This window comes from Penicillium samsonianum (assembly GCF_028829775.1).
Source record: "Penicillium samsonianum strain IBT 33392 chromosome Unknown utg000007l_segment0_segment0, whole genome shotgun sequence".
Classification (NCBI taxonomy): domain Eukaryota; kingdom Fungi; phylum Ascomycota; class Eurotiomycetes; order Eurotiales; family Aspergillaceae; genus Penicillium; species Penicillium samsonianum.
In genome coordinates this window covers 4,792,898-4,815,239 of record NW_026643265.1, presented here as the reverse complement: position 1 = coordinate 4,815,239, position 22,342 = coordinate 4,792,898, and the positions used below count along the sequence as shown (strand labels likewise).

General features: G+C 47.4%; 11 protein-coding genes across 11 annotated transcripts; 10 read left to right on the top strand and 1 right to left on the bottom strand.

Moving 5' to 3' along the window:
* Positions 1 to 199: 199 nt before the first annotated feature.
* Positions 200 to 983, top strand: N7471_012709 (uncharacterized protein; the record flags this gene model as incomplete). The annotated part of the gene is made up of 2 exons (XM_057285428.1): positions 200 to 340; positions 399 to 983. 2 exons carry the CDS (start codon positions 200 to 202, stop codon positions 981 to 983), a joined length of 726 nt encoding a protein of 241 aa, XP_057131694.1.
* Positions 984 to 2,953: 1,970 nt separating this feature from the next.
* Positions 2,954 to 5,583, bottom strand: N7471_012708 (uncharacterized protein; the record flags this gene model as incomplete). The annotated part of the gene is made up of 5 exons (XM_057285427.1): positions 2,954 to 3,543; positions 4,260 to 4,443; positions 4,504 to 5,154; positions 5,216 to 5,446; positions 5,509 to 5,583. The coding sequence occupies 5 exons, from the start codon at positions 5,581 to 5,583 to the stop codon at positions 2,954 to 2,956; spliced, it is 1,731 nt and encodes a 576-aa protein (XP_057131693.1).
* Positions 5,584 to 7,516: 1,933 nt separating this feature from the next.
* N7471_012707 (uncharacterized protein) lies at positions 7,517 to 8,353 on the top strand (the record flags this gene model as incomplete). The annotated part of the gene is made up of 1 exon (XM_057285426.1): positions 7,517 to 8,353. One exon carries the CDS (start codon positions 7,517 to 7,519, stop codon positions 8,351 to 8,353), a length of 837 nt encoding a protein of 278 aa, XP_057131692.1.
* A 572-nt stretch (positions 8,354 to 8,925) lies between these two features.
* On the top strand, positions 8,926 to 11,625 carry N7471_012706 (CHAT domain-containing tetratricopeptide repeat protein; the record flags this gene model as incomplete). Its single annotated transcript, XM_057285425.1, has 1 exon — positions 8,926 to 11,625. The coding sequence occupies one exon, from the start codon at positions 8,926 to 8,928 to the stop codon at positions 11,623 to 11,625; it is 2,700 nt and encodes an 899-aa protein (XP_057131691.1).
* A 1,209-nt stretch (positions 11,626 to 12,834) lies between these two features.
* Positions 12,835 to 13,050, top strand: N7471_012705 (uncharacterized protein; the record flags this gene model as incomplete). The annotated part of the gene is made up of 2 exons (XM_057285424.1): positions 12,835 to 12,958; positions 12,983 to 13,050. The coding sequence occupies 2 exons, from the start codon at positions 12,835 to 12,837 to the stop codon at positions 13,048 to 13,050; spliced, it is 192 nt and encodes a 63-aa protein (XP_057131690.1).
* A 21-nt stretch (positions 13,051 to 13,071) lies between these two features.
* N7471_012704 (uncharacterized protein) lies at positions 13,072 to 13,559 on the top strand (the record flags this gene model as incomplete). The annotated part of the gene is made up of 3 exons (XM_057285423.1): positions 13,072 to 13,241; positions 13,285 to 13,333; positions 13,368 to 13,559. 3 exons carry the CDS (start codon positions 13,072 to 13,074, stop codon positions 13,557 to 13,559), a joined length of 411 nt encoding a protein of 136 aa, XP_057131689.1.
* Positions 13,560 to 13,766: 207 nt separating this feature from the next.
* Positions 13,767 to 14,665, top strand: N7471_012703 (uncharacterized protein; the record flags this gene model as incomplete). Its single annotated transcript, XM_057285422.1, has 4 exons — positions 13,767 to 13,880; positions 14,094 to 14,400; positions 14,474 to 14,548; positions 14,625 to 14,665. 4 exons carry the CDS (start codon positions 13,767 to 13,769, stop codon positions 14,663 to 14,665), a joined length of 537 nt encoding a protein of 178 aa, XP_057131688.1.
* Positions 14,666 to 14,677: 12 nt separating this feature from the next.
* N7471_012702 (ATP-dependent RNA helicase eIF4A) lies at positions 14,678 to 15,933 on the top strand (the record flags this gene model as incomplete). Its single annotated transcript, XM_057285421.1, has 4 exons — positions 14,678 to 14,693; positions 14,762 to 15,120; positions 15,194 to 15,833; positions 15,899 to 15,933. 4 exons carry the CDS (start codon positions 14,678 to 14,680, stop codon positions 15,931 to 15,933), a joined length of 1,050 nt encoding a protein of 349 aa, XP_057131687.1.
* A 756-nt stretch (positions 15,934 to 16,689) lies between these two features.
* N7471_012701 (uncharacterized protein) lies at positions 16,690 to 17,767 on the top strand (the record flags this gene model as incomplete). Its single annotated transcript, XM_057285420.1, has 3 exons — positions 16,690 to 16,725; positions 16,876 to 17,211; positions 17,312 to 17,767. 3 exons carry the CDS (start codon positions 16,690 to 16,692, stop codon positions 17,765 to 17,767), a joined length of 828 nt encoding a protein of 275 aa, XP_057131686.1.
* Positions 17,768 to 18,362: 595 nt separating this feature from the next.
* Positions 18,363 to 18,744, top strand: N7471_012700 (uncharacterized protein; the record flags this gene model as incomplete). Its single annotated transcript, XM_057285419.1, has 2 exons — positions 18,363 to 18,455; positions 18,535 to 18,744. 2 exons carry the CDS (start codon positions 18,363 to 18,365, stop codon positions 18,742 to 18,744), a joined length of 303 nt encoding a protein of 100 aa, XP_057131685.1.
* A 1,155-nt stretch (positions 18,745 to 19,899) lies between these two features.
* On the top strand, positions 19,900 to 21,891 carry N7471_012699 (glycoside hydrolase family 76 protein). Its single transcript, XM_057285418.1, has 3 exons — positions 19,900 to 20,422; positions 20,485 to 21,176; positions 21,233 to 21,891. The coding sequence occupies exons 1-3, from the start codon at positions 20,284 to 20,286 to the stop codon at positions 21,815 to 21,817; spliced, it is 1,416 nt and encodes a 471-aa protein (XP_057131684.1). The 5' UTR covers positions 19,900 to 20,283; the 3' UTR covers positions 21,818 to 21,891.
* Positions 21,892 to 22,342: the final 451 nt, after the last annotated feature.

Here is a 22,342-nt window from a genome sequence, read left to right as displayed (position 1 = left end):
TGCCTTGGATAAACTAAATAAAAACATACCATTTTCAATTTCAAATATTCAGATTTTTCATATTAGCCAGAGTAGCAGTATCCAAGTCCGTTGTAGATAGACAATTCCGCCAAGAAGTGCCGATCTCGACGATCCGCCATTTTTCTCCAACCTCCAATGTCTCCGTCAACTTCAACTTCCCAGTAACACAAATCTCACAATGGTGTCCCCTACTCTAGCGCGCATGACCGCGCAGGTTCACATAACCGGACTTCCCATGCCAAAGAATCTATCCGAAAGCAAGCTGCTACTGGCCGCCCTCCAGAAATTCGGAGAAGTAATAACATACCGCAACCTCAAGGTACGGCGCCCTCTCCCAATTACTATTCACACAAGCACTGATCTAACAATTCCCTTAGTACGACACAACAAACACCTCACCAAACCCTAATCGCCCCATCGTCGCGATCTTCGAGACAGCCGACGCAGCAGACCGCGCGATAGCAGCTTCGCCCATAACCATTCCCCTACCGACCTCCCCCTCCACCTCTACCTCCAAACATCACCCGTCAAGCTCTATTCCGTTCACATCAACTACCAATACACCATCAAATACCCCCGGCTCACTGATCTTCGAAATCCAACACTCGCGCCACAACCACGCCTCCGCCCTCAAACGCAGCCCCTTCTACTCCACCTACAACCTCTTCAAAAACAACCCCATTTACGAAGATCTGATAAGCGACGAAACGGGTATCCCGCTCAAAGAACTGGCTGATACACTCTCGAGCAAGAAGTATCCTATCGGCGCTGGCGTCAAGTTTAATATCCAGGAGGAAAATCGGCGCATGGGCGCGACGAGTTTGGTGAATATGTGGAAGGAGGGGATGGGGATGGATATTGAGGTTGAGAATGAGGGGCAGGATGGTGAGAATCCATCTGTTATTGAACATGTTGGTGGTGGGATTAAGGAGCCTGGGGAAAAGCAGAGTTCGGTGGTCTGAGTTGGAGACTGGTTTTGGCCTTTTCTTTTGCCTAGATGGTAACTAGAGAAGGAAGAGACTTTTTTTCCTTCATTCTGGACTGCTGCGGCTGAAGCCGGGTCAGCAAATCCAGCCGAAGATGCGCTTCCGTTTTACTGGCAGTTGCATTGGCTGTGGGCTGAAGGCGCGGATGGGAGCCCCCTTCTGGCATCAAGCTCCACAGCCGTGGTTTCTTTGAAAAACTTGCAGTCATAACCTATCTGCTTGGGAGAACTCGTTCCTCGATCTGGTCTGTTAGCTATGACCGCCCCAAGCTTCCTCGGTTCATGGCATCTACATGGCCAACATGGATCATCTGCCGGGTAGACCATATCAACAAACATGTGCCCAGTCACTGAAGCAATCGGCTTCCAGATCACCAGGCAGGTCCTTGGTGATGCAAAAGGCAGAGAGAGAGAATGGGTGGACCAGGCGATCCTGACAGTGAACACTTGTATACAGTTCAATTTTTACAAAATGAGAATGGTATTTCTCATCCCCCCGGGACTGTCCTTCGCCTTCCAAGCAGGCCTATTAGTGGCAGGGGTGGTTTTCTTTTCTAGAGAATTGGATACTTGGTAAACAGAGCTGAATTGTCCAACGAGAAGATTGGAAGTTGCTAGAGCTACCTATGTAGAAATTCGGCTCGTCATCCTTCACAGTGGTTTTCCGCTCCCTCCCTTCGTTCTTCAAGTCCACAGATGGTCGACTCTGTTCTGCCAAGGCAAGCAACTGAGACTGAATATTTGCTTCAGCTATGTAGAGGACCACCAATCTCCAACCGCCGGACGGAAAGGGGAGAAAAGAGGTAAATCTTCTGTCACAAGAAGGACGCTGGATGAGCGAGGCGCACAGCTAGATGCTGAACAGGAGGCCTCCGGTTAAAGACCAACCTGGCGTAGCGTCTATAATTTAATGCGATACGATTCGTTTTCGTGCCATCTAGGCCCTTACTATTTGGCTGGACCTAATGGGAAAGAAGCACTATCAACTTAAAACACACCATATAAGGCGCCTAGTGACCAACGTGGAAAAGGGTGGCCTCCTCGAGTCGTATAAGAATTATATACGTATAGTTAATTGCACTAGCCGATATATCGTGAAGTTTGTCGTTTCCTCGCCGACAGATATAAATAAATAATCTATTAGGATTATGATATTATCTTGAAAATCGGAGACTATATCTGATATAGATATCTCCCTATTGTCACTAGAGTCGTCTGGAAGCTTTGAACTCGTATTAGGATTGCGATTGGTTTCACCTCGAGCCAGGGAAGGTTCTCGGGAATCCCTTGCCGATCGAAAAAACCTATACGATCGCTAGCGGTATAAACTCGAGCTCTTCCACTAACTATCTGCTTTCTTAGCTTTCCTCTAGTAGTGCAAGCTTTCTCTAGAGAAGCTTCAGCACCTAGGATCTTTCTATCGGTTGAACCTCAATAAGGTACTTATAATCGACCATTCTCAACGGAACCTCTCTAGTCTGACTCGTGATAATGGTAGATCCATTTGGGCTTCGAGGAACATATTCTAATAGTGGTTTTGTCGATATTATACAGCCGAGTATTGAGTTATTCACAGTCTGGGTCAAGGACAAGGGCAACGTCCGACATTGGAGAATAAGATAAATGTAACCGGACAAAATTTTAAAAATTATAGTAAAAATGAGCGATCTTTTGTAAGTAAATTCCAGTTTCTTTTACCATTTGATATTCGGACCTATTTCATTATCCGATGCCCTTTGGGTTTAACGCCCTACGCTGTAACGTATCCCTTCCGACTTGAAGATATATTTGATGTAGAGAACGGCATACTTGCAAGTGAATAACATGGGCGAATGAGAAGAGTGGAAAGCAGTGAGAATAGGCCAATGAGACAGAGAGAATAGTGAGTGTAAAATCGACCTGTATATATACAGGCTTGAAGAAAAGGACACACCTGGTGTCAGGTTCTCAATCCCAAAGCAGGTACCCCAAAGCACTGAGAAGGGGGAGTGGCATGAGACAATAAACAGCCTTCGCCCAAACGGAGATATAAAGACTCCTATAAACAACGCTGTATACCTTTACCGCAAAATGTAGATGATTGTTAAGTTCCGGGTCTCTTTCCGCAAATAAAGTCTCCGATATCAAAGAGAAAAGAATGAGTATGAACACCCAAAGACCCTCAAAGCCGATAGTACCCCCTAGGAACGACACGTTCGTCGGGTTGGGATCTGCCGCCCAGAAAATAGCTAGAATGACGAACTGTGCCAGAGATATGTAGATCTGATTCGATATTGCGGGGTGCGAGGTCCAATCATTGTCGGGGTCGTTAAGATCCATGGTGTTTGGGTGTTGTATAGAAGGAGCTTCAGGCGGGGGCACAGTTTGGTTGCCAGAGAGAGGTGGTTCTTCATCTTTTATGGGAGTCTCATCTTGTGCGGGAGTGCTGTTTTGTGCCGGAATCATCTCTTGTGCCGCAATCGTCTCTTGTGTAGGAATCGTCTCTTGTGTAGGAATCGTCTCTTGTGTAGGAATCGTCTCTTGTGCAGGAGTCGTCTCTTGCGCGGGAGTTTGACTCTTCCTCGAACCCCACCAAGTTATCAATATCCAATTTAAAACCATAACCAAAGCCATGTAGGACTGCGTAGCGACAAATAATTGCCCAGCCAACATAGTCAACAAAGGGAACACGAAGAATCCCCATAACAAGCTGAAGCCCCCAAATCGTGGGTAAACCTTATCATCTTCTGCGGGAGCCGTCTCTTGTGTAGGAGCCGTCACTTGTGCGGGAGTGCTGTTTTGTGCCGGAATCGTCTCTTGTGCAGGAGCCGTCTCTTGTGCGGGAGTGCTGTTTTGTGCCGGAATCGTCTCTTGTGCAGGAGTGCTGTTTTGTGACGGAATCGTCTCTTGTGCAGGAGCCGTCTCTTGTGCAGGAGTCGTCTCTTGTGCCGAAATCATCTGTTGTGCCGCAATCGTCTCTTGTGTAGGAATCGTCTCTTGTGTAGGAGTGGTATCTTGTGCAGTAATCATCTCTTGTGCCGGAATCGTCTCTTGTGCCGAAATCGTCTCTTGTGCAGGAATCATCTCTTGTGCAGGAGTCGTCTCTTGTGCCGAAATCGTCTCTTGTGCAGGAATCATCTCTTGTGCAGGAGTCGTCTCTTGCGCAGGAATCGTCTCTTGTGTAGGAGTCGTCTCTTGTGCGGGAGGCTCATCTTCTACGCGAGTATTAGACCTCCTAGTTGATCTTAGATAATGATCCCCAGATTTTACTCACCTTCCTGGAAGAATTCGATAATTGTGATTAGCGGTGCGGCTAGTAACACCATAGAAGCAACTTGGCCAAACGTCCAATCATTGAAACCAGTCAACGGAGCCTCGAGGCCCATCTCCTCCGGTCGATATATGGTCGCTATCAATCGGACAATACCAAATGTGAAGGCCATAATTGTCCAGATAACCTAAAGCCAAGTTAGAAAAATAGGACGTAATCAACACACGTCCCATATATAATAACTAACCTCTTTAATAGCAGAATCTAACACATCTAAGAGCACCCAACACGTGAAGTAGACAGATAAGAGAGGAAGGTAGCAAACCGTCATCTTTAGGCTCCGTGGCGAGACAGATACTTTGCTCCGGCCATACACAATGCTCCAGTCATATACGATGCGTAACAACCTTCGTGCATGTTTTGAAAGGAAGGTTCTGGCTCGCCTAGCCACCCCCACTGAAAGTGTATCGTAGACGTTAATCACCCTCGAAGAAAATCCAAAGATTAACAAGATCATCGTGTAAGGCATGGACAAAAACGCTGCATTTATCCCCGGACGAGGGCGCATATAACAGATTGCAGAGTCACTAAGAGTCGGATGATCGGTATTGTCTGCGTCAAAGGCCCAGTGATAGTTTCCGGTGAAACTGATCCCCACGAGCAATAGTGCCACTAATGCACCCACTGCTAGTAGCCTAAGTACTCGCTCAATAGGGTGAATGCGCAGATGGTCACGCAGAAGCGTTAGGCAAGATAACTGAGTGATACAGGAAATCCAGGCTAGTCGGACGATGACCATCCAATGGTAGGTTGACAGGCCGCATCTGAGCTGGAGATACCCGCTTATTAGGATAGAGAACCCTGTGACTATTTGCATGTCGCTGAATGCTCGGATACACTATTTTGCGAAATTATTTTCACCATTTCTGATTCACTCGATGTTATAAGAATCGACCCACCTTAAGTAAGAAGTTTGCAAATTTTTCGGTGCCTCTACTGACAATATGTTCGCGAAATGGTATTATCGTCATAGCTAAGGTTTGTTCGTCTATCGGGTTAGGTCGAAACGGAATTGGTGGAGTTTGGCCATCTTTTCGAAATGGGTGGCGGGTTGGATCGTGGACGGTGATATAGTGAAGGCAAATGATGACTACAACGAAGCCGGCAGTCACGATATTGTTGATAATGATCTAAGAATGTAAGATGCGCCCGTGGTCGACGAAAGAAAGATCTATGGGGGGGAGATTCATACCCCAATCCCAGTGATATCGCTGTTTGGAGAAAATGCGGGGGCGGGAGCTGAGCAATCGAAACTGCAAGACGACATAGCGTGGCCGAGGAGTGTGACAGAGTGTCCGATTGCTTTCCCGTATATCTATCAGTCCCTCTCTATTGTAGATTGTTGTTAGGTTGAAGTTGTCGAGGTAGGTAAGGTACAATTTGTATTCAACCTGTGCGGCTCAATTCCCCTCGTGCGTTGGCCCGAGCCCCAGATTCTCCGTAATTATATTTTTGTAAGTGTCCATAAAATTCGCGGATATTGAGCACATATTTTAAAATTGCGTGACAAATAGGTCTGTTTGAGCACAACCTTGCCTTCTTACCTACATATGTAGGGAGTACTCCATATAGGTAAGTGTAGCTTTTATGGGACAAACCTTCCTTTCAACATCATTCTATTTCTAGTCGACCCAAGCGCAGTCATTTCCCAAACTAGTGTTTTGGATTGCGCTGTTCACCTGGCTGACCAATGATAAACAACCCGTAAGGCCGGAAATTGGAATATTCTCGGGCAACCCTCATTGCTTTTTCCAAGAATGCCTAAGGGGGCTGACGGATCATGCGCAATTGGCCGTATTGGGCCATCACACTGCACTGCCATCACATAATCTTTAAGAGCCTCAATGATATGCACCGAGGATCCCCCGATACAGGATCGGCAAGTGAATAAAGCCATACTTGCCGGGCCTTGGCAAGCAAGAGACTCAGCAAGTTAGGCAGGGATATATGAAAATCATGTATTCAGCAGAAGCCAAGTGCTATATTCTACGTGTAACTAATACAATCTAGCCTTACCAACTATAGTTGAATATATTTACCATTCTATAGTAGGCATCAGATTGTTGAAATAGTACACTGAGGGACTATACAGCATGTAAAATAGATGGAGTATCTCTTGCAAAGATAAATGGAACTATGAATATAGTGCCAGAAATGGAATTGTAAAACTGTCTAACCTCTTCATACATAGAAAGAAGCCTATATCTATAGGCTTCTTCTTCTCCCTGGAATCTATCAATTTGTAATGGAAACAGAAAGAAAGAAGCTGAAAGTGCGGTGATAGCACTGGATGCAGCCTGAATTGAAATCACTTCCTGTGATACAACAAGCTGGCGGTTGTATACAGGAATTGGTGGTGTAGACGGCAAACTGCATCGACTAACCTCGATTCTGTAGGACCTCGAAGCTCTTGGCATGGGGGTTGCATAGAGTAGTGTTCCATGAGTATTTGACCTTGGGTACATTGGGCCCCACTTCAAGGTCTGACCGCTAGTATAGACCGCCTACTACATCAATATGGATGATGCTGTTGAATATGAGGGATGGCATACTAGCTATCAATTTGAAATCAAGTTTCGAGGTTTCTGTCAGGCAGTACTAAAAGTGGGTCCTGGGCCCAATGTACCCAAGGTCAAATACTCATGGAACACCACTGTATAAGTAGATTTCAGGTTACCGCTTGTCCTAACTGAGACAATATGTGCTTCGGGTACGAACCGAGCTGTCTCTCGAGGGGAAACTGTTTTCGATTTCCCTGTATGGCATATACTTTGTCAGCCCAGACTCATCCGGCCAAGATCCGTGAAAAAGCGCTGCCTTAAACGCATAACCAGCTTCGTCCGGGGATCAGTCCTTACCGCCCAGACTCAGCCGCAGCTGGATCCCTACTAGTGCTTTCACCGTAGCCTAGCTCATGTGACGTTCTCACAGACTACCAAGGCCAGCGGTCTCGATCGCCAGTCGCTTCCTGCATAAGCATGAATCGACCTAGTAAGATGGCCTCTTAGATTACCAATCGATTTCCAATCATATATTGCCACGTTACCCTCTCTATCCTGACCAAATCCCTGCCCATGAAAGTATATACTGGTCAGTCATTTTCTTAGACGGTTCCGTCTTGTGCATTGAAATTGGCCCACTCTGCCACGTTGCCAGCTATCTCTCATTCATACCACGCCAAATTTTCCGTTTGATTCGAAATGCGCAATAGCGTTCTCCTCCCGCAGTTCTTCCTACCACCATCTGCTATTACGCTGGGACGTTTCGTCACCAACATTGACGAGCCTCACCGAGATTACCTTGATCCGAGACCAGGGAAGAATTTCCGTATTATCGAGAAAGTTGCAACCCAGTACGACGGCGCCGACTCTCTTAGGGCCCAACGTAAATTTGGTTCTGAGCTTACCGCCTTCCTTTCCTCCACCGTATCAAGCCGTACGAATGCCTCGATTCACATCAAGACGAAACAAGTGAAGACCTATTACCTGGACAATAATGGACAGTGGTTCCGGGATGTTGTCAAATCGGAAGACGTCCGGAAGTGGGTTGAACGTACCATCGATGAGGGGGAGGATATATATGTTGTGGTTGGTTACCACACTGTTTTGGATGCTCAAATTGTAGAGCAATCAAGGGAGCAGAAGCTTCTAGATGGAAATTTAGCTGTGCCAGTTTCGAGTGCCTTATTGGCATCTGGAGTGGTTATGCCATTTGGTGAACTAGCTGATCCTAGAATAGCCGGGTGTAGTGGGCAGGCGGAAGACTTGCAACGGCAATTTGTTGCCGAAGGCGAACAAATTATCGCGGTGCAATATCGCAAGGTCCGATTTCGGGTTTTTTCAAGCAAAAGCGTTGACAATGCAACGCTAGCTAAAGAGGCGAGATGGGAGAGATATGACCGCCCTCGTTACCTTCAAAGCGACATGGAAGACATGGTAGAGGTCGCGCTGGATGATGATTTGTCACTTGAAGGTGAACGTGACAAGTATCTTGCTGGGCCGGAGGAAATGGTCTTTTCGACTATTGGCGTTGACTAGAATAGTGAATAGTGATCTCAGTCTTTTGATGGCATATTTCATTCAAAACCTTCATCAGTATGAGCATTTGTGGGTCATGATTCAATTGTACTGCCGGGCAATTGAAATGAACTCCACTACTAGAGAGCGCGTCGATCAGCAGAAAGTGCGCACTACACGAACAATCCTTTAATCAACTATTATGTGGAGGAAGTAAATTGGTAGGGAGGATGACTTTGCATCCTTAAATTGAAAACTTCATGACGCACGTTGTCAGGTATTTACAGGTGATCTCGCAATACTCCGCGGACCAGTTAGCAATTTGGCTCTGGTAGGAGGCTGCATCCGCCAGTGGGCTATGCTAGTTGTGAATAAATCAGTAAAAATTCATTGCGGCTGAGTCCAGACGGGAACTTGCTGAACCAGGTATTTGCTGCTTACCGCCCAGGCTAAGGCTCGTTTCCAGCCGCGTCTCCATTAAAGAGACATGTATCAAAACTCAGTCTCCTTTTTCCTTTCCTCGAACCTCGCTGAAATCCGCTTCAGAAAAAGCTAGAATCAAGCTTCCACTTTTATCTGAGCCAGGAAAACAAATGGAAGATCTCGACAAGGCAATCTGCATGTATCGAAAGGCTGTTCAAGCGACCCCTGATGACTATCCTATTCCTTTAAGAGATTCAAGTAATCTCGGGGTCTTACTCGCAAAACGATACGAACTTAGAGGGCAAATAGAAGATCTTGAAGAAGCAATTCAAGTGTGTCGCAAGGCAGTTCAGGTCACTCCTCAAGACCATTTCTTTTTTGCAACGGGCTTAAGTAACCTCGGAAATATGTTCCGAAGTCGATATAATCGCACAGGAAATATATGCGACCTAGAAAAGGCAGTCTTAGTTTGCCAGGAGGCAGTTCGAGCGACTCTAAGTAACCTTGGAAATCTGCTTTCAAATCGATATAATCGCACCGGACAAATATGCGACCTGGAAGAGGCAGTGTTGTTCTCTCGCAAGGCAATTCGAGCGACTCCTGATGGCCATGACAGCCTTGAAGGTCGGCTAAACAACCTCGGAGTTAGACTCGCAAATCGATACGAACGCACAGGTCAAATGGAAGACCTTGAAGAGATGATTCAATTATCTCGCCAAGCGGTTCAAGGCACTCGTGATGATCACCCTGATTTTACAGGGTGGTTAAGCAACCTTGGTATAAGACTCGCACGTCGATACGAACGCAAAGGAAGCACAGAAGACCTGGAGGAGGCAATCCAGGTGTCTCGCCAGGCTGTTGAAAGAACTCCGAATGGCCATCCTAATCTGATAGGATATTCGAGTAATCTCGGAGCTGTTCTCACAAGTCGATTCAACCTTAGAGGGCAAATAGACGATCTCGAAGAGGCCATTCATTTATCTCGCCAGGCTGTTCAAGCTACTCGTGATGATCACCCTGATTTTGCAGGTTGGTTAAGCAATCTCGGTATGAGACTTGCAAGTCGATACGAACACAGACGGAACACAGAAGACCTGAATGAGGCAATCCAGGTATCTCACCAGGCTGTTCAAGCAACCCCAGAAGATCATCCGAGTCTTACAGGGCGGCTATCTATTCTGGGTAACGCCTTGGCAATCCGCTACGACGGTGTAGGACATGAAGAAGACCTAGAAGAGGCGATCCAGGTTTTCCATCAGGCAGTAAATGTCATGTCTGCGCCCCCTCTAAACCGGATCAAGGCTGCTACTTTGGCCATAAATCTTCTCGTTAAACGCAAAGATTATGATAGTGGCTATACACTAGTCGTTGAGGCTATTGACCTTCTACGGCTCGTCCATAATAGGTATTTAACATTACAAGATCAGCAATATGTTGTCTCCCACTTTTCGGGCCTAGCAACGCAAGCCTGCTCTCTCGCCCTTCAAACTGGTCAGCGTCTTTTCAAAGCTCTACAATTACTAGAAACTGGGCGCGGTGTTATACTTAGTCTTCTCATGGATGACCGGAGTGACACGTCTGAGCTAAGGAAGACACATCCCGCGTTATGTGCCTTATACGAATGCCTTCGCCTCGAGGTAAATACGCCTACCGATAGCACCATGTCCCCGATGGGGGAACCTATTTCTCCAAGACGACCAAAGGCTCTCGAGGAGCTCGAAAAATGCATTCAGGATATACGACAGCTTCCAGGCTTCGGCTCCTTTCAACAAGGCCTCACTGTGGAGCAAATGATGAGTGCTTCTAATGAGGGCAGCATCATCGTGGTGAATATTACTAGCCTCAGAAGTGATGCTATTATTATCTCTTCAGAGGAACTTAAATTGGTTTCTATTCCCCAGTTCAGTGCGGTCCAAGCCCAAATTTGGGTCGACCAGGGGTCCACTGGTATGGGGAATAAATCCTATCGCCTATTCCTATCCTGGCTCTGGCGTGAGTGCGTCGATCCCATTCTTAATGAGCTAGGATATTGTGTCCATTCCTCACCAGAGGACCTCCCAAGGGTCTGGTGGATTGGAACTGGTGTTGCGAGCTCCTTCCCATTTCATGCTGCGTGTGATATGTCGGTGGGACTGACTGAAAGCACATTTTCCCGAGTTATATCTTCACATACCCCTACGATCAAGGCTCTTTTACACGCTAGAGAGCGGGGACCCTTGTCCACTTCGTCAAGTGAACGCCTACCAAAGCTACTGATGGTTACCATGGCAAGCACGCCCGATGCCAATAACCTACCCGGGGTCGAACGTGAAAGATCAGCAGTCGAGGAACTTCTTGGAGCCACGACTCGTATAGAAGTCCTTGACCATCCAGACTCTGCAAGCGTGATTTGCGGAATTCGTGAATGTCAGATCGCACATTTTGCATGCCACGGAATATCAAATGCATTTGATCCTTCCCAAAGTGGCCTTTTACTACAGACTCCTACTCCAAACCCAAGGCAGGACACCCTAAGCGTTCTAAAACTCTGCGAAAATCGTCCTACACAAGGGGAAATTGCCTACCTCTCTGCATGCTCGACTGCGGAGAACCGGGCACAACATTTAGTGGACGAGGTGCTCCACATTGTGAGCGGTTTTCAGATCGCTGGATTCAGGCATGTCATCGGGACCTTATGGCCGTCTGATGATAATGTATGCGTGGAAATTGCGAAGTTGTTCTATGCTGAGCTTTGTCAGAATGGCACCTTATTTTATACTGATAGATCTATCGCGATGGCGCTTCACAAAGCGGCTGTGTTGGTTTCGACAAGTGAGGACTATCGAAAACGACCGCTGCACTGGGCGCAGTATGTTCACTATGGTGCTTAAGATTATATCATACGGTGTCTAAATTGAAGAAATATGCTGGCTTAGACTGATTCCATTCCCTGTATATTATCTAGGCTATTTACTATCATTTCCGCGACGAGTCCCTCCTCCGCGTTGTTCCACCCTGGCCGATGTCACGCATGCGCCGTTGGGCGGCACCGGTTTTACGGATTATCTGACCGTGGGTCACTTCGCCAGGATAGTTAGAACAACCAGTACATTATCGTCTGTCAATGATTGCTATACCATTTAAGCACTATGCAAGATGGATTCAGCATGCTAGGAGCTGTTGAATGGACTGGAATTCGAAATGAGACTTTATCCTGTGGAGCAATTGGGCTTCTTGGTTTCAACTGGCGGTGGATCAGTTTAAAAAAGAGTCCATTATTTTTTAGAGTCGATAATTAATGCGTGGTTAAGAAACACCCAACTAGAGCTGTTAACGATACGATATCGGCACTGTTTTCCAATATCGTCAATCGGCACCGTCAACTTCGAAGTCTGCCGATATCGTATCGACAATCGACATCGACGGTTTCTTAAACTGTCGATACGATATCGGCAAATGATATTATCGTCGGCGATATATCGTCACCGGTAAATGGACAATAAGAGAATAGCTCCTGGTCCTAGATATAGAAGACTTTACTACGAAGTGAATATAAGCTTAGATACTCGTTAATTAGGGCAATCCGCTTCCGTTGTGTAGTCCTACGTTGTGTTGTTGCCGTACTATATGGCTTGATATTTATATATTTGATGTTGCTCTCCCGTCCTATCAACAAACTCTGCTATTGTAAAGTACATGTCTAATCCTTTCTAAGTTGCTTCCATTCCTCTGCGCATAAGTATATATATATTTACGTCATTGGCTTTTTCCTGCCAACATACTATCATATTACCTGTTCTATTCTATGGCTAAGCCTTCCTTCTTCCGTTATACTATATGGCAGAATATCCAGAGGTCATAAGGGTTCAATCCCATTTTATGGTTCAACTCTATTTAGACGCGACGCGTCTGAGAGACTGGGACGCGTGCCGCTACCTCTTCTTAGTTGACAGTGAAGCTCTTCCAGAAACTAACCAGCTCCACATATGACTCTTCAACCCTGGTTCCACTGAACCACCGGATCTATATCGACAGTGAGCTGTGATCAGCAAATTGTATTCATTCACACTGCACTAGTGGCCCGGTGTATCCAACACAAAATGCGTACCCGGCAGAAACGCCTCAACTACCGAGTTCTGAATGACGAGAGCGATGGAGAATCTTTCCCCGAGGATCAAACCAACCAATCAAGCGAATCAAGCGAGCCAACGAGCAATCTCACACGTACTCTCCCAACCTATTAAAAAGACGCGGTGATCCTCGCTAACATACCAGATTACGAGCTCCTACCTTCCGGTCTGTGTCGCAAGTGCTAGTATCCTAAGAGAGCTCAACAGATGCTAGTACTTCAATCACAAGCCACATATCCTCTCGATGGTGCAAACGGCCAGCGCCGGCTACAGAGTGGGTCTGGGGACACTTCGAGACTACAGCCGTTGATTGTCTATAGGTTATCAAGAGGACTAACAAGAGGCGGCTTGTCAACCGAGAGATTTGCTATATGCATGTAGATGAAAAAGCGGGAACACGCTATGACTAGCATACGTCAGATTCCTAAAGGCAAAACACAACCAGCAACATAAAAACCCACTTGGCAAAGTATGGCATTTACTACCCGACCTCCAGTATATAGCCAGCGAAGAAGGGACCAGACATTCGGAGTTTTATAGGTGGTAAACAGAGTCTCACCTATCAAGAGGTCTTAGAAAGGAATGCCATTCGCTGGATCATGACTAATATGAAAGCCTTCACCACTATCGAGTCTCCAGAGTTTCAGCAAATGTTCCGAGACATTCCTAGGATTGAGCCTCCATTCACTTCTTAGCGCACCGACCTAAAGAATGAGCTGACTTTGACCTGCAAAACCATTGCCTTATCACTAGATATCTGGATAAGCCAGAATCATCTTCCTATTTTAGGGATAATAGGTCATTGGCTGACTAACGAATTTGAGTATCGCGGGAGATTACTCGAGTTCACCGAACTCCAGGGCATTCATAGTGGAGAAAATCTGGCAATTATAGTGGAAAAAATGCTTAATGAGTTGAGTCTCGAGGATAAGCTCATTTCTATTATAGGCGACAACGCCAGTAATAATGAGGCCATGGCATCGGAGTTATACTTCTCTCTTTCCGACCGACCTAGGGTGAGAGACGCTATGCCAGCACCACTCTATCGAGGTCTTAACAGCTACGTCCGCTACCTAGCTTATGTCCTTAATCTGATTGTGAAAGATATCCTCCGTAACCTGGGGTCGGGGACGATAGAATAAGCGCAAGTTGTCTGCGACTGTTTACAGACTGGTAACTCGATCACCGATCACTTAGCAATAGGGAGATTACGGGTCCTCGCTCTTTAGATTAACCGAAGTCCTCAGCGCCGACAGAAATGGAAGGAGATTTGCAGACTCAACAATCTCCCAGACAAATTCGTTGCGTACGATGTTACGACACGATGGAACTCGACATTTCGCATGGTCGATGATGGCTTGAAGTCAAGGCAACAAGTCAACAAGTTCCTAAACCTTCAGGAGGAACTTCCGCCGTTCACTCTCCAAGATTGGTCACGACTGGAACAGATTCACGCAGTACTCCACAAGTTCAATGAGCTTACTTTGTTCATTTCGAAACGCAATCCTGATCTAAATACACCCCATCTTTTCTACCGTGTGTCGGTTCTTACGCCACTAAATGTCAAAACACTAGAACATGATCTGACCGAGGCTTTTCAAATTTATAGCTGAGCTCCAATCCAATTACGATGAGGTCACCGATTCTTTCGATTCTATGGACCTGAAGCCTGACCTGCTTCGGGGTATGTGATCAAGTTTCTCCGCCACTTGTGGAAATATGAGGATCAGATGTTCTGACGATCATGTCTCGTCCCCCAGGTATCCATTTCTGTGGTTTCAAGCGCCCCTCCGCTATATAGCAGCGTGCCATCATGCCCATTATCAAGGGTAAAGTATCTCCCGACTTCAATCTACGGTCACAAGGCTCTCAAGGCAGTATTAATAACACACCCTAGACAGAGATGTCATTGCTCAGGTCCAGTCTGGCGCTGGAAAGACCACTACTTTCTCTATCTCCGCTCTGCAGAAGATCAACCCCAATATCAGGGCCTGCCAGGGTCTGATTGTCGCTCATACTCGTGAATTGGCTCTGCAGATTCAGAAGTACGTCATCGCCCTCAGTGAATTTATGAATATCGAGTGCTGTGCCTGTATTGGTGGCACTTCTCTCCTTGAGGACATGAAAGACCTCCGCGAGGGCCCTCAGCTAGTTGTTGGTACCCCGGGCCGTATCCACGACCTAATCCAGCGCCGTGTCTTCCAAACCGAAGAGATGAAGCTTTTCATCCTCGACGAGGCTGATGAGATGTTGTCTGTAAGTTTGGTCCAAAAATCCCTCCCCGTTTATATTAGACAAGATAAGGAACAAAGGCTTGACAATATTTTAGCGCGGTTTCGCGGACCAAATTTACACAATCTTACACTTCCTTCCTAAGTCCACCCAGTTTGTCCTTCACTCTGTCACCATGCCCCAAAATGTCCTTGAGGTTACCACTAAGTTCATGCGTGATCCCGTCTGTATCCTAGTCAGGAAGCAGGAACTTCCGCTGGAAGGTATCAAGCAGTTCTACATTGCTATTGAAAAGGAGGAATGGAAGCTCGACACTCTCTTCGATCTCTATGAGACCGTTCCCATCACCCAGGCCGTCATTTTCTGCGACACTCGCCGCAAGGTCGACTGGCTCACCCACAACCTGACCGCCCGTGACTTCTCTGTCTCTGCCATGCACGGTGACATGGAGCAGTCCCAGCGTGATGGTATCATGAAGGAGTTCCGCTCTGGATCTTCCCATGTCCTGATCACCACTGACCTTCTTGCCCGCAATATTGATGTCCAAGTGTCTCTGGCCATCAACTACGGTCTTCCCGCCAACCATGAGAACTATATTCACCGTATTGGTTGTGGTGGTTGTTTAGGTCGTAAGGGTGTCACCATTAACTTCGTCACTGCCGATGACGTCCGTATGATCCGTGGGATTGAACAGTTCTACAGCACTCAAATAGAGGAGATGCCCATGAACGTTGCTGGCAAGTGCAAATGCACTCTAAATGTGGTCATATATGAAATATATACTAAGCTCATTCTTTTACAGACATCATCCGTAGCTCTCAGCTACCTAATGTCTGAATGCGGATTACGATTGCAGTCGCCAATAATATTCCAAGGGTGAGTTGCGGTGGGAAAAAGGCAGGTTTTTGACATCGTTGCAGCTTCACATACTTGGCTGGGATAGCGGCAAGTTCAGCTTTGCACCGTACTGAGGGCGAGGGTGACGGATAATTGAGGGATATACTCGCCAGAGCCTCACCTGTGGGGAATAAGGTGGAAGAAAAAGTCTGCGTAGGATCGCAAAGCATACACAAAAGGGGAAAAATAAGTCTCCAACCCACTTGAGGAGGCACTTGAGGCCATTGCGGACTCGTCCCGAGCCTAAAAGTACGCCGTCTGATCCAGATAAATTCAAAATTAGCGAATCTCCCCCACAACCCAGAAACCAAACTCGATCAAATCTACTCTGGTGTTCTTCTTTGCCTAGACCAAACTAAGTATCAAAATAGACAATGGGCCCATTCGCCTAAAACCATCCGCGCTCGCCACCAAATGTTGGATCGGAGCCATGCACGCACCTGTCAACATCGGCCGGGGGCCAATCTTAGCAGCGCCTCGAAGGAATCTCTTTGTTATGACTCGAATCGGATTACTAATGTTATCCCAATGCTCTTTCATGTTCTATCCATAGAATTACAGGCCTTAAATTTGCGACACCACCCTGCTATAATGCAATCTCCCCTCGATTGTTTTTCTCTTTTTCCCTCATAGAATTAATTTAACCCTAAACCACCCGCCATCAATACCAACAACATATCAACTAAAAGTGCAAACATGAACACCACTATCCAGAAAGTTGCCATCTTCGGGGTATGTCCAATGTCTACTACCCCTCTGTGATCAAAAAATCCCCCTTCCTTGAAACTGACCCCCGCACGGGCATCGGGCAACTTTGGCACTCCCATCACCGCCGCCCTCCAATGCGCCGGCTTTAACATCACCATCATCACCCGTACCGAGTCCTCCTCGACTTTCCCCGCCGGCCTGCCCGTTATCCGCACCAGCTACACCATCGAGAACCTGACCACTGCCCTCGCAGGCCAGGATGCCGCCATCTGTGTGGTCGGCCCCGGCGGCATCGGTGCACAGGTCACCATGATCGAGGCCGCCGAAGCCGCCGGCATTAAGCGATTTATCGTCGACGACTTCGGCTGGGGCCCGGATTTCCGCCACCTGCCAGAATTCCACGCCATTCACGCTCATCGTCGCGCCGGTTGGGAACTGGCTAGAGCGAAGGCCCAGGAGAATCCCAACTTTACGTTCACTGGTATCACATCGGGGAATCCGATTGATTGGGTAAGGCTTGCCTATTCCTTTCTTTCTTTTTTGTGTGTATGAGAGGAGGGGAATTCGTCGTGCTGACTCGCGGTTCACTTTTCTTTCCTGTTTATTGTAGGCAATGAAGCGATTCCCTCTGATGGGCTTCGACATCGCCCGGTGTTCGGCCCTCATCTACGACTCTGGCACGGAGAAATTCACCGCCACCACCCTCGCAGGCATCGGACAGTCGGTCGCCGGCGTCCTGCGGCACCCCGACGAGACGGCGAACCGGTTCGTGAAGGTCCTGTCGATCATCACCAACCAAACTGAGCTGCTAGAGGCTTTCCAGCGTGTCACGGGCCGACAATGGCCGGTGCAACGCACCTCAGCGCAGACCCTGATCGAGAGCGGACAGCGGAAGTTTCAGGAGGGCATAGGCAGCTGGGTGTTGGAATTGGTGGTCGCGCAGATGTACGATGAAGGACAGGCCCGATGTGTTATGGCTCCTTCGTGGGAGGCGTCGGATTCCCCCCTGTTGGGAGTGAAGAATGAGAGTGCAGATGAGGTGGTGGCCAAGGCTTTGCAGTTGTGAACATTTTGTTGTATGTAGTAAATTTAAGTATTAAGACCCCAATCTTGGCAATAGGATGGGCTTGTTTTTTTTTTATATTTCTTTTTCTTGGCACATTTGTGCTTATCATTTGACAAGGTTCTTGGGCCTGCATTCGGCGTCGCCGACGGGGTGGAACACCACGCACGTGGGATGTTCGGGGGTGTTATAGCGGTAGCCCTTGTTCGGTCGTAGCTCAGGCGTAGGCAAAGATACTGCCGTCATGGTTGAAGCCCGTCGAGGTGATTGGGGGCCCTGACGCTAGGGAATGACTTCAGACAGTGGTGCGCGTCCTTGTCCCAGAAGGTAAAGGTGCCGTCCGCACCGGCGGTGCTGAAAGTGTAGTACTTGGGATGGAAGGATATGACATTCACCGCGTACACATTCTGCGCGTTTTTACCAGCAGACAGGTCGCGATGGCAGCGGAAGGTGAAGTTTAGACTGCAACGACGATTGTTAGAATAAAAGGGCCGAATGTAATATTTAAAAATGCTGCTCCCCATTTCAGGATGAAAAGCATACCACAGCTTCCCACTCTCAAACACTTCCTTCGCACAAAATCCAAACCTCTTCCACAATGTCCAAAGTCATCCGCCGGTTCATCTCCTACGTTGGCAGGGTTAAACTGAGCGAATTCAAAGATGAGAGTCACATGGGCCTCGTTGATACTGTAAGTATTGCAATGATCAAGAAACGCGTGTGAGTCAATTGCCTACATCAAGTGGATTTCTTTTACTGGTTAGATTTAGGATCCTCGCATCGCACAAGCCTCTGTACAGGGAACTGAGTTGCATGATTCACATAAAGATCCGACCGACCCGAAGAAGGTCATTTCTATTCAGTTCCTGGATGCAGATGGAAAGAGAGTGGGAACGGGACATCTCCATGAAGATGGGACCTCAAAATTCCGCTACAAACAGAAACCACCTTCCGAATCACGGTCAGGCGGATTTGAGTAAATGTAGAATGCATGGCAAAGGAAAGCGGGGAGGGGAAAGATATACCTACGGTAGTAACTTCGCCAGCCTTGACATATCTTCTTACCGCCTAAATACATGCCTCGTTATATATTCCAGGAAATTGCAATTACATACAGACAAATAAAAAGTGCTCACAAGAAGCAGAGGTACTGTATTTACTGGGAAACTCATTCTGAACTGGTCATCATCTTTAATCTAAACTATATTACGGTTTCCCAAGGAGTCCACAGGAAACCCATTCTGGTGATCAGTCAACCGGTGAAATTGATCTCGAATCTCGCTGTAGCTGTGCTACGCCTCCTCTACAGACAGACCTGCGTGACGGAAGTGTCCCTCTGCACTTTTCTCTCTTGCACCGACGACGTCAACACACCATTCGAGGAAGGCATCAAACCCTTGGTCAGGATATTCTTCGTAGGACTGCCAATTTCGCCGAATGAAGGCTTTCAACTCAGTCAAGAACTCCTTAATAGGATTCAAGTCTGGAGAATATGGAGGCGAATACGCCAGCTTTACCCTGGCTTCTGAACACATCTGTTCTATTCTGTCGGAGTGATGAAAGGATGCATTGTCCATAACTAACACAGACTTCGGTTCGGGCCATTTCCCACAATGCTACAGAAGCTGCTCAATAAAATCTTTAAAGACGGATGCATCGGTTGAGCCTTGAAGCACTCGAGACAGAACAATACCATCTTGGGCATAGGCTGGCAGTACCTAATATAGACTAGTGTCTCTTGGCGTTGGGGCTAGAGAATCAATCGAAGAGTGTAGGTGGTCGCACCAGTTTCGGGACTTACTGTATGGACCTTCACATTGACTTTGAAACTTCTCCAGGATCTGAATTGTGGATGGAACTATCAAAGCTTCAGAGATTAGGCTAGAAGCAGGTGATTTTCGCAAAAGGGGGGAAGGCAGTGCCAGGTCTTGGCATATTCCTTGGCGCCACTAAAAATAGGATCTGATGTTTCCACGGTAGCGCCAAGAGCCAATCTGGCGCTGGTGACACTCCGCGCCAGCGGAAACAACTTGGCAGATTGCCCCCTACCTGAGAGAAAATGACACTCAGAGACACTTTCCAACCTAAATATACCGGGAAACTTTCATGTTCTGTGACTTTAAGGGTGTGTTAGAAGATATTCAAGCGCAGAGGTTATGTCTCGCCTAACCGCCTACCCCGGGTACACCGGGTAAGGGGTGTCTTGGCATTACTGCACTCTCATTTCCCAAAGGAAAATTCAATGCCAAGCGCCTGAAAACTGGGCAGTGCTGAGCAGAACTGCATCCAGAATGAAGTCAGGCAGCAGGATTGGCTGTGCCAATGTCTTGGAATATCGACTCCTGTACATAATCCCACTGGTACGGCGGCTCTCCGCCAAGTGACTGGTTTCATCGTGATGATTCGATATAATCCGATGGGTTCCATTGTCTTATTGCCCTTTTGTTCCAGGAGATGCACACTCATATTCTCCTCTTAATCTCAATGCACTTGACTTCTGCTCTCCATCTCCCAGTCCTATGCATTTCCTCCGATGTCGGTCACCGCTCGGCTCGCGTCAAATGAGGCCTGTGATCCTTTCTAGGTGGTTGGCCACCCTTTTGGCCTGCCTTCTCATACAAAATGTCATCGCGATTGAAGTTAACCCTGAGGATGAGAGTGAGTTCATTCCATGCGCTGGCTAAGCACCTCAAATGACTGACATGTACCTCTTCCGACAGCGTCCCTCAAAAATGCCGCCAAGACCGTCGCCACCACCATGATGGATTTCTACAATGCCCGTGACTCGAAAGCTATTCCAGGAAAAATGGACGATACCTGGTGGGAGGGTGGTTCGATGTTTATGACCCTCATTCAGTACTGGTATTTAACAGGCGACACCCAGTTCAACGACGCCATCCAGGAAGGCATGTATTGGCAAAAGGGCGAAAACGACTTCTTCCCAAGCAACTACTCTCAGTACCTGGGTAACGACGATCAAGTGTTCTGGGGATTAGCGGCGATAACCGCCGGGGAACTGAACTTCCCCGAAATAGACGGCGAACCCTCGTGGGTTTCTCTGGCGGAGGGTGTCTTCAATGGACAGATTCCTCGCTGGGATATGACCGCTTGCGGTGGTGGCTTGCGATGGCAGATCTGGCCTTACCAGGATGGATATAATTTGAAAAACGCCATCTCCAACGGCGGCTTGTTCCAGCTGTCAGCGCGTCTGGCGCTATATACCAAGAACGCGACCTATGCCGAGTGGGCCGAGAAGATTTGGGATTGGAGTGCGTCTACGCCGCTGTTGAGGAAAACATGGGTTATTGCCGATACCACTACTAATGCTGCGAGTTGCAAGGATCATGGTGATCATCAATGGACTTACAACTACGCTACGTATATATCAGGTGCGGGCTATATGCACAACTACGTACGTCTATCCCTTGTCCCCAACAAGTTGACTATCAAAACTAACAGGATTTATAGACCAACGGCACTGAAAGCAAATGGCTCGAAGGCGTAACGGGCCTGATCAAGACATCTGATCAGTTTTTCCCCGAATCCGGCGGGAAACAAATCATATCCGACATCACCTGTGAGCCGATTAATAAGTGCGATCGCAATCAGAAAACCTTCAAGGCATATTTCACTGGATGGCTCGGATTCATGTCGCTGATAGTGCCGGCCAATGTCACGGCGGACGTAATGGGGAGATTCAAGGTCTCCGCTGTTGCTGCCGGTCAACAATGCTCCGGCGGAAGCGATGGGAAGCATTGTGGAATTCGTTGGACGAAGAAGACAGAATGGGATGGGACTATGGGCTTGGAGCAGCAGATGTCTGTCTTGGGTGTTCTTAATGCTGCCATGGTCCCATTCTCGGCCGCGGGCCCTTACAATGCTGACAATGGTGGGAAATCTAAAAGTGACCCACACGGGGGCACCAATACCAAGGGAAGCACGGGGCCTGGACCTGTCACTACAGGTGATAGAGTTGGCGCGGGAATCTTGACTGCGGTCTTCGTTATATTCTGGGTTGGGGCTATATCTTGGATGCTTGTTGGAGGAAAGTAGATACACTCAATTGGGAAGGCGTTAAATATATGTACATTTGGAATCTTGATACCCTGAGAAATTCAGGCTTTTTTGTAATATTTCCTGAACGACTTATTCTCAATTATACCCCCCCTTTTTTTTTCTCTCGGTATCGTGCGGGCGGAATAGGTGTGCGCGACACAACAGAAAACCTCACCCTATAGCAATAATCGCACCAGAAACCTAGAATTCAGAAGAGGATATCAGAGTGTATAGATCTATATGACAGAGATCAATAGGAAAATATTTGCTAAATGCAGGAGACGGCATTATCTCAAGTCGTGTCTGCAAAATTTGAGCGTTGAGGGAATGTTTGCGCAATTTCCCTGAGATCTTAATGCCTACTTAGTTTTATCCCCTACAATCATCTGGGGGCAAAGTCTGGAGAAAGATGATAATGATCATTCAGCGACCTACTATGGAAGGAGAGAATCTAGCTGGCAGGGAGAGAGATCCTGGGCAAACATGAGGGCAAGTATGCGTTGGACATTCACACCTCTAACA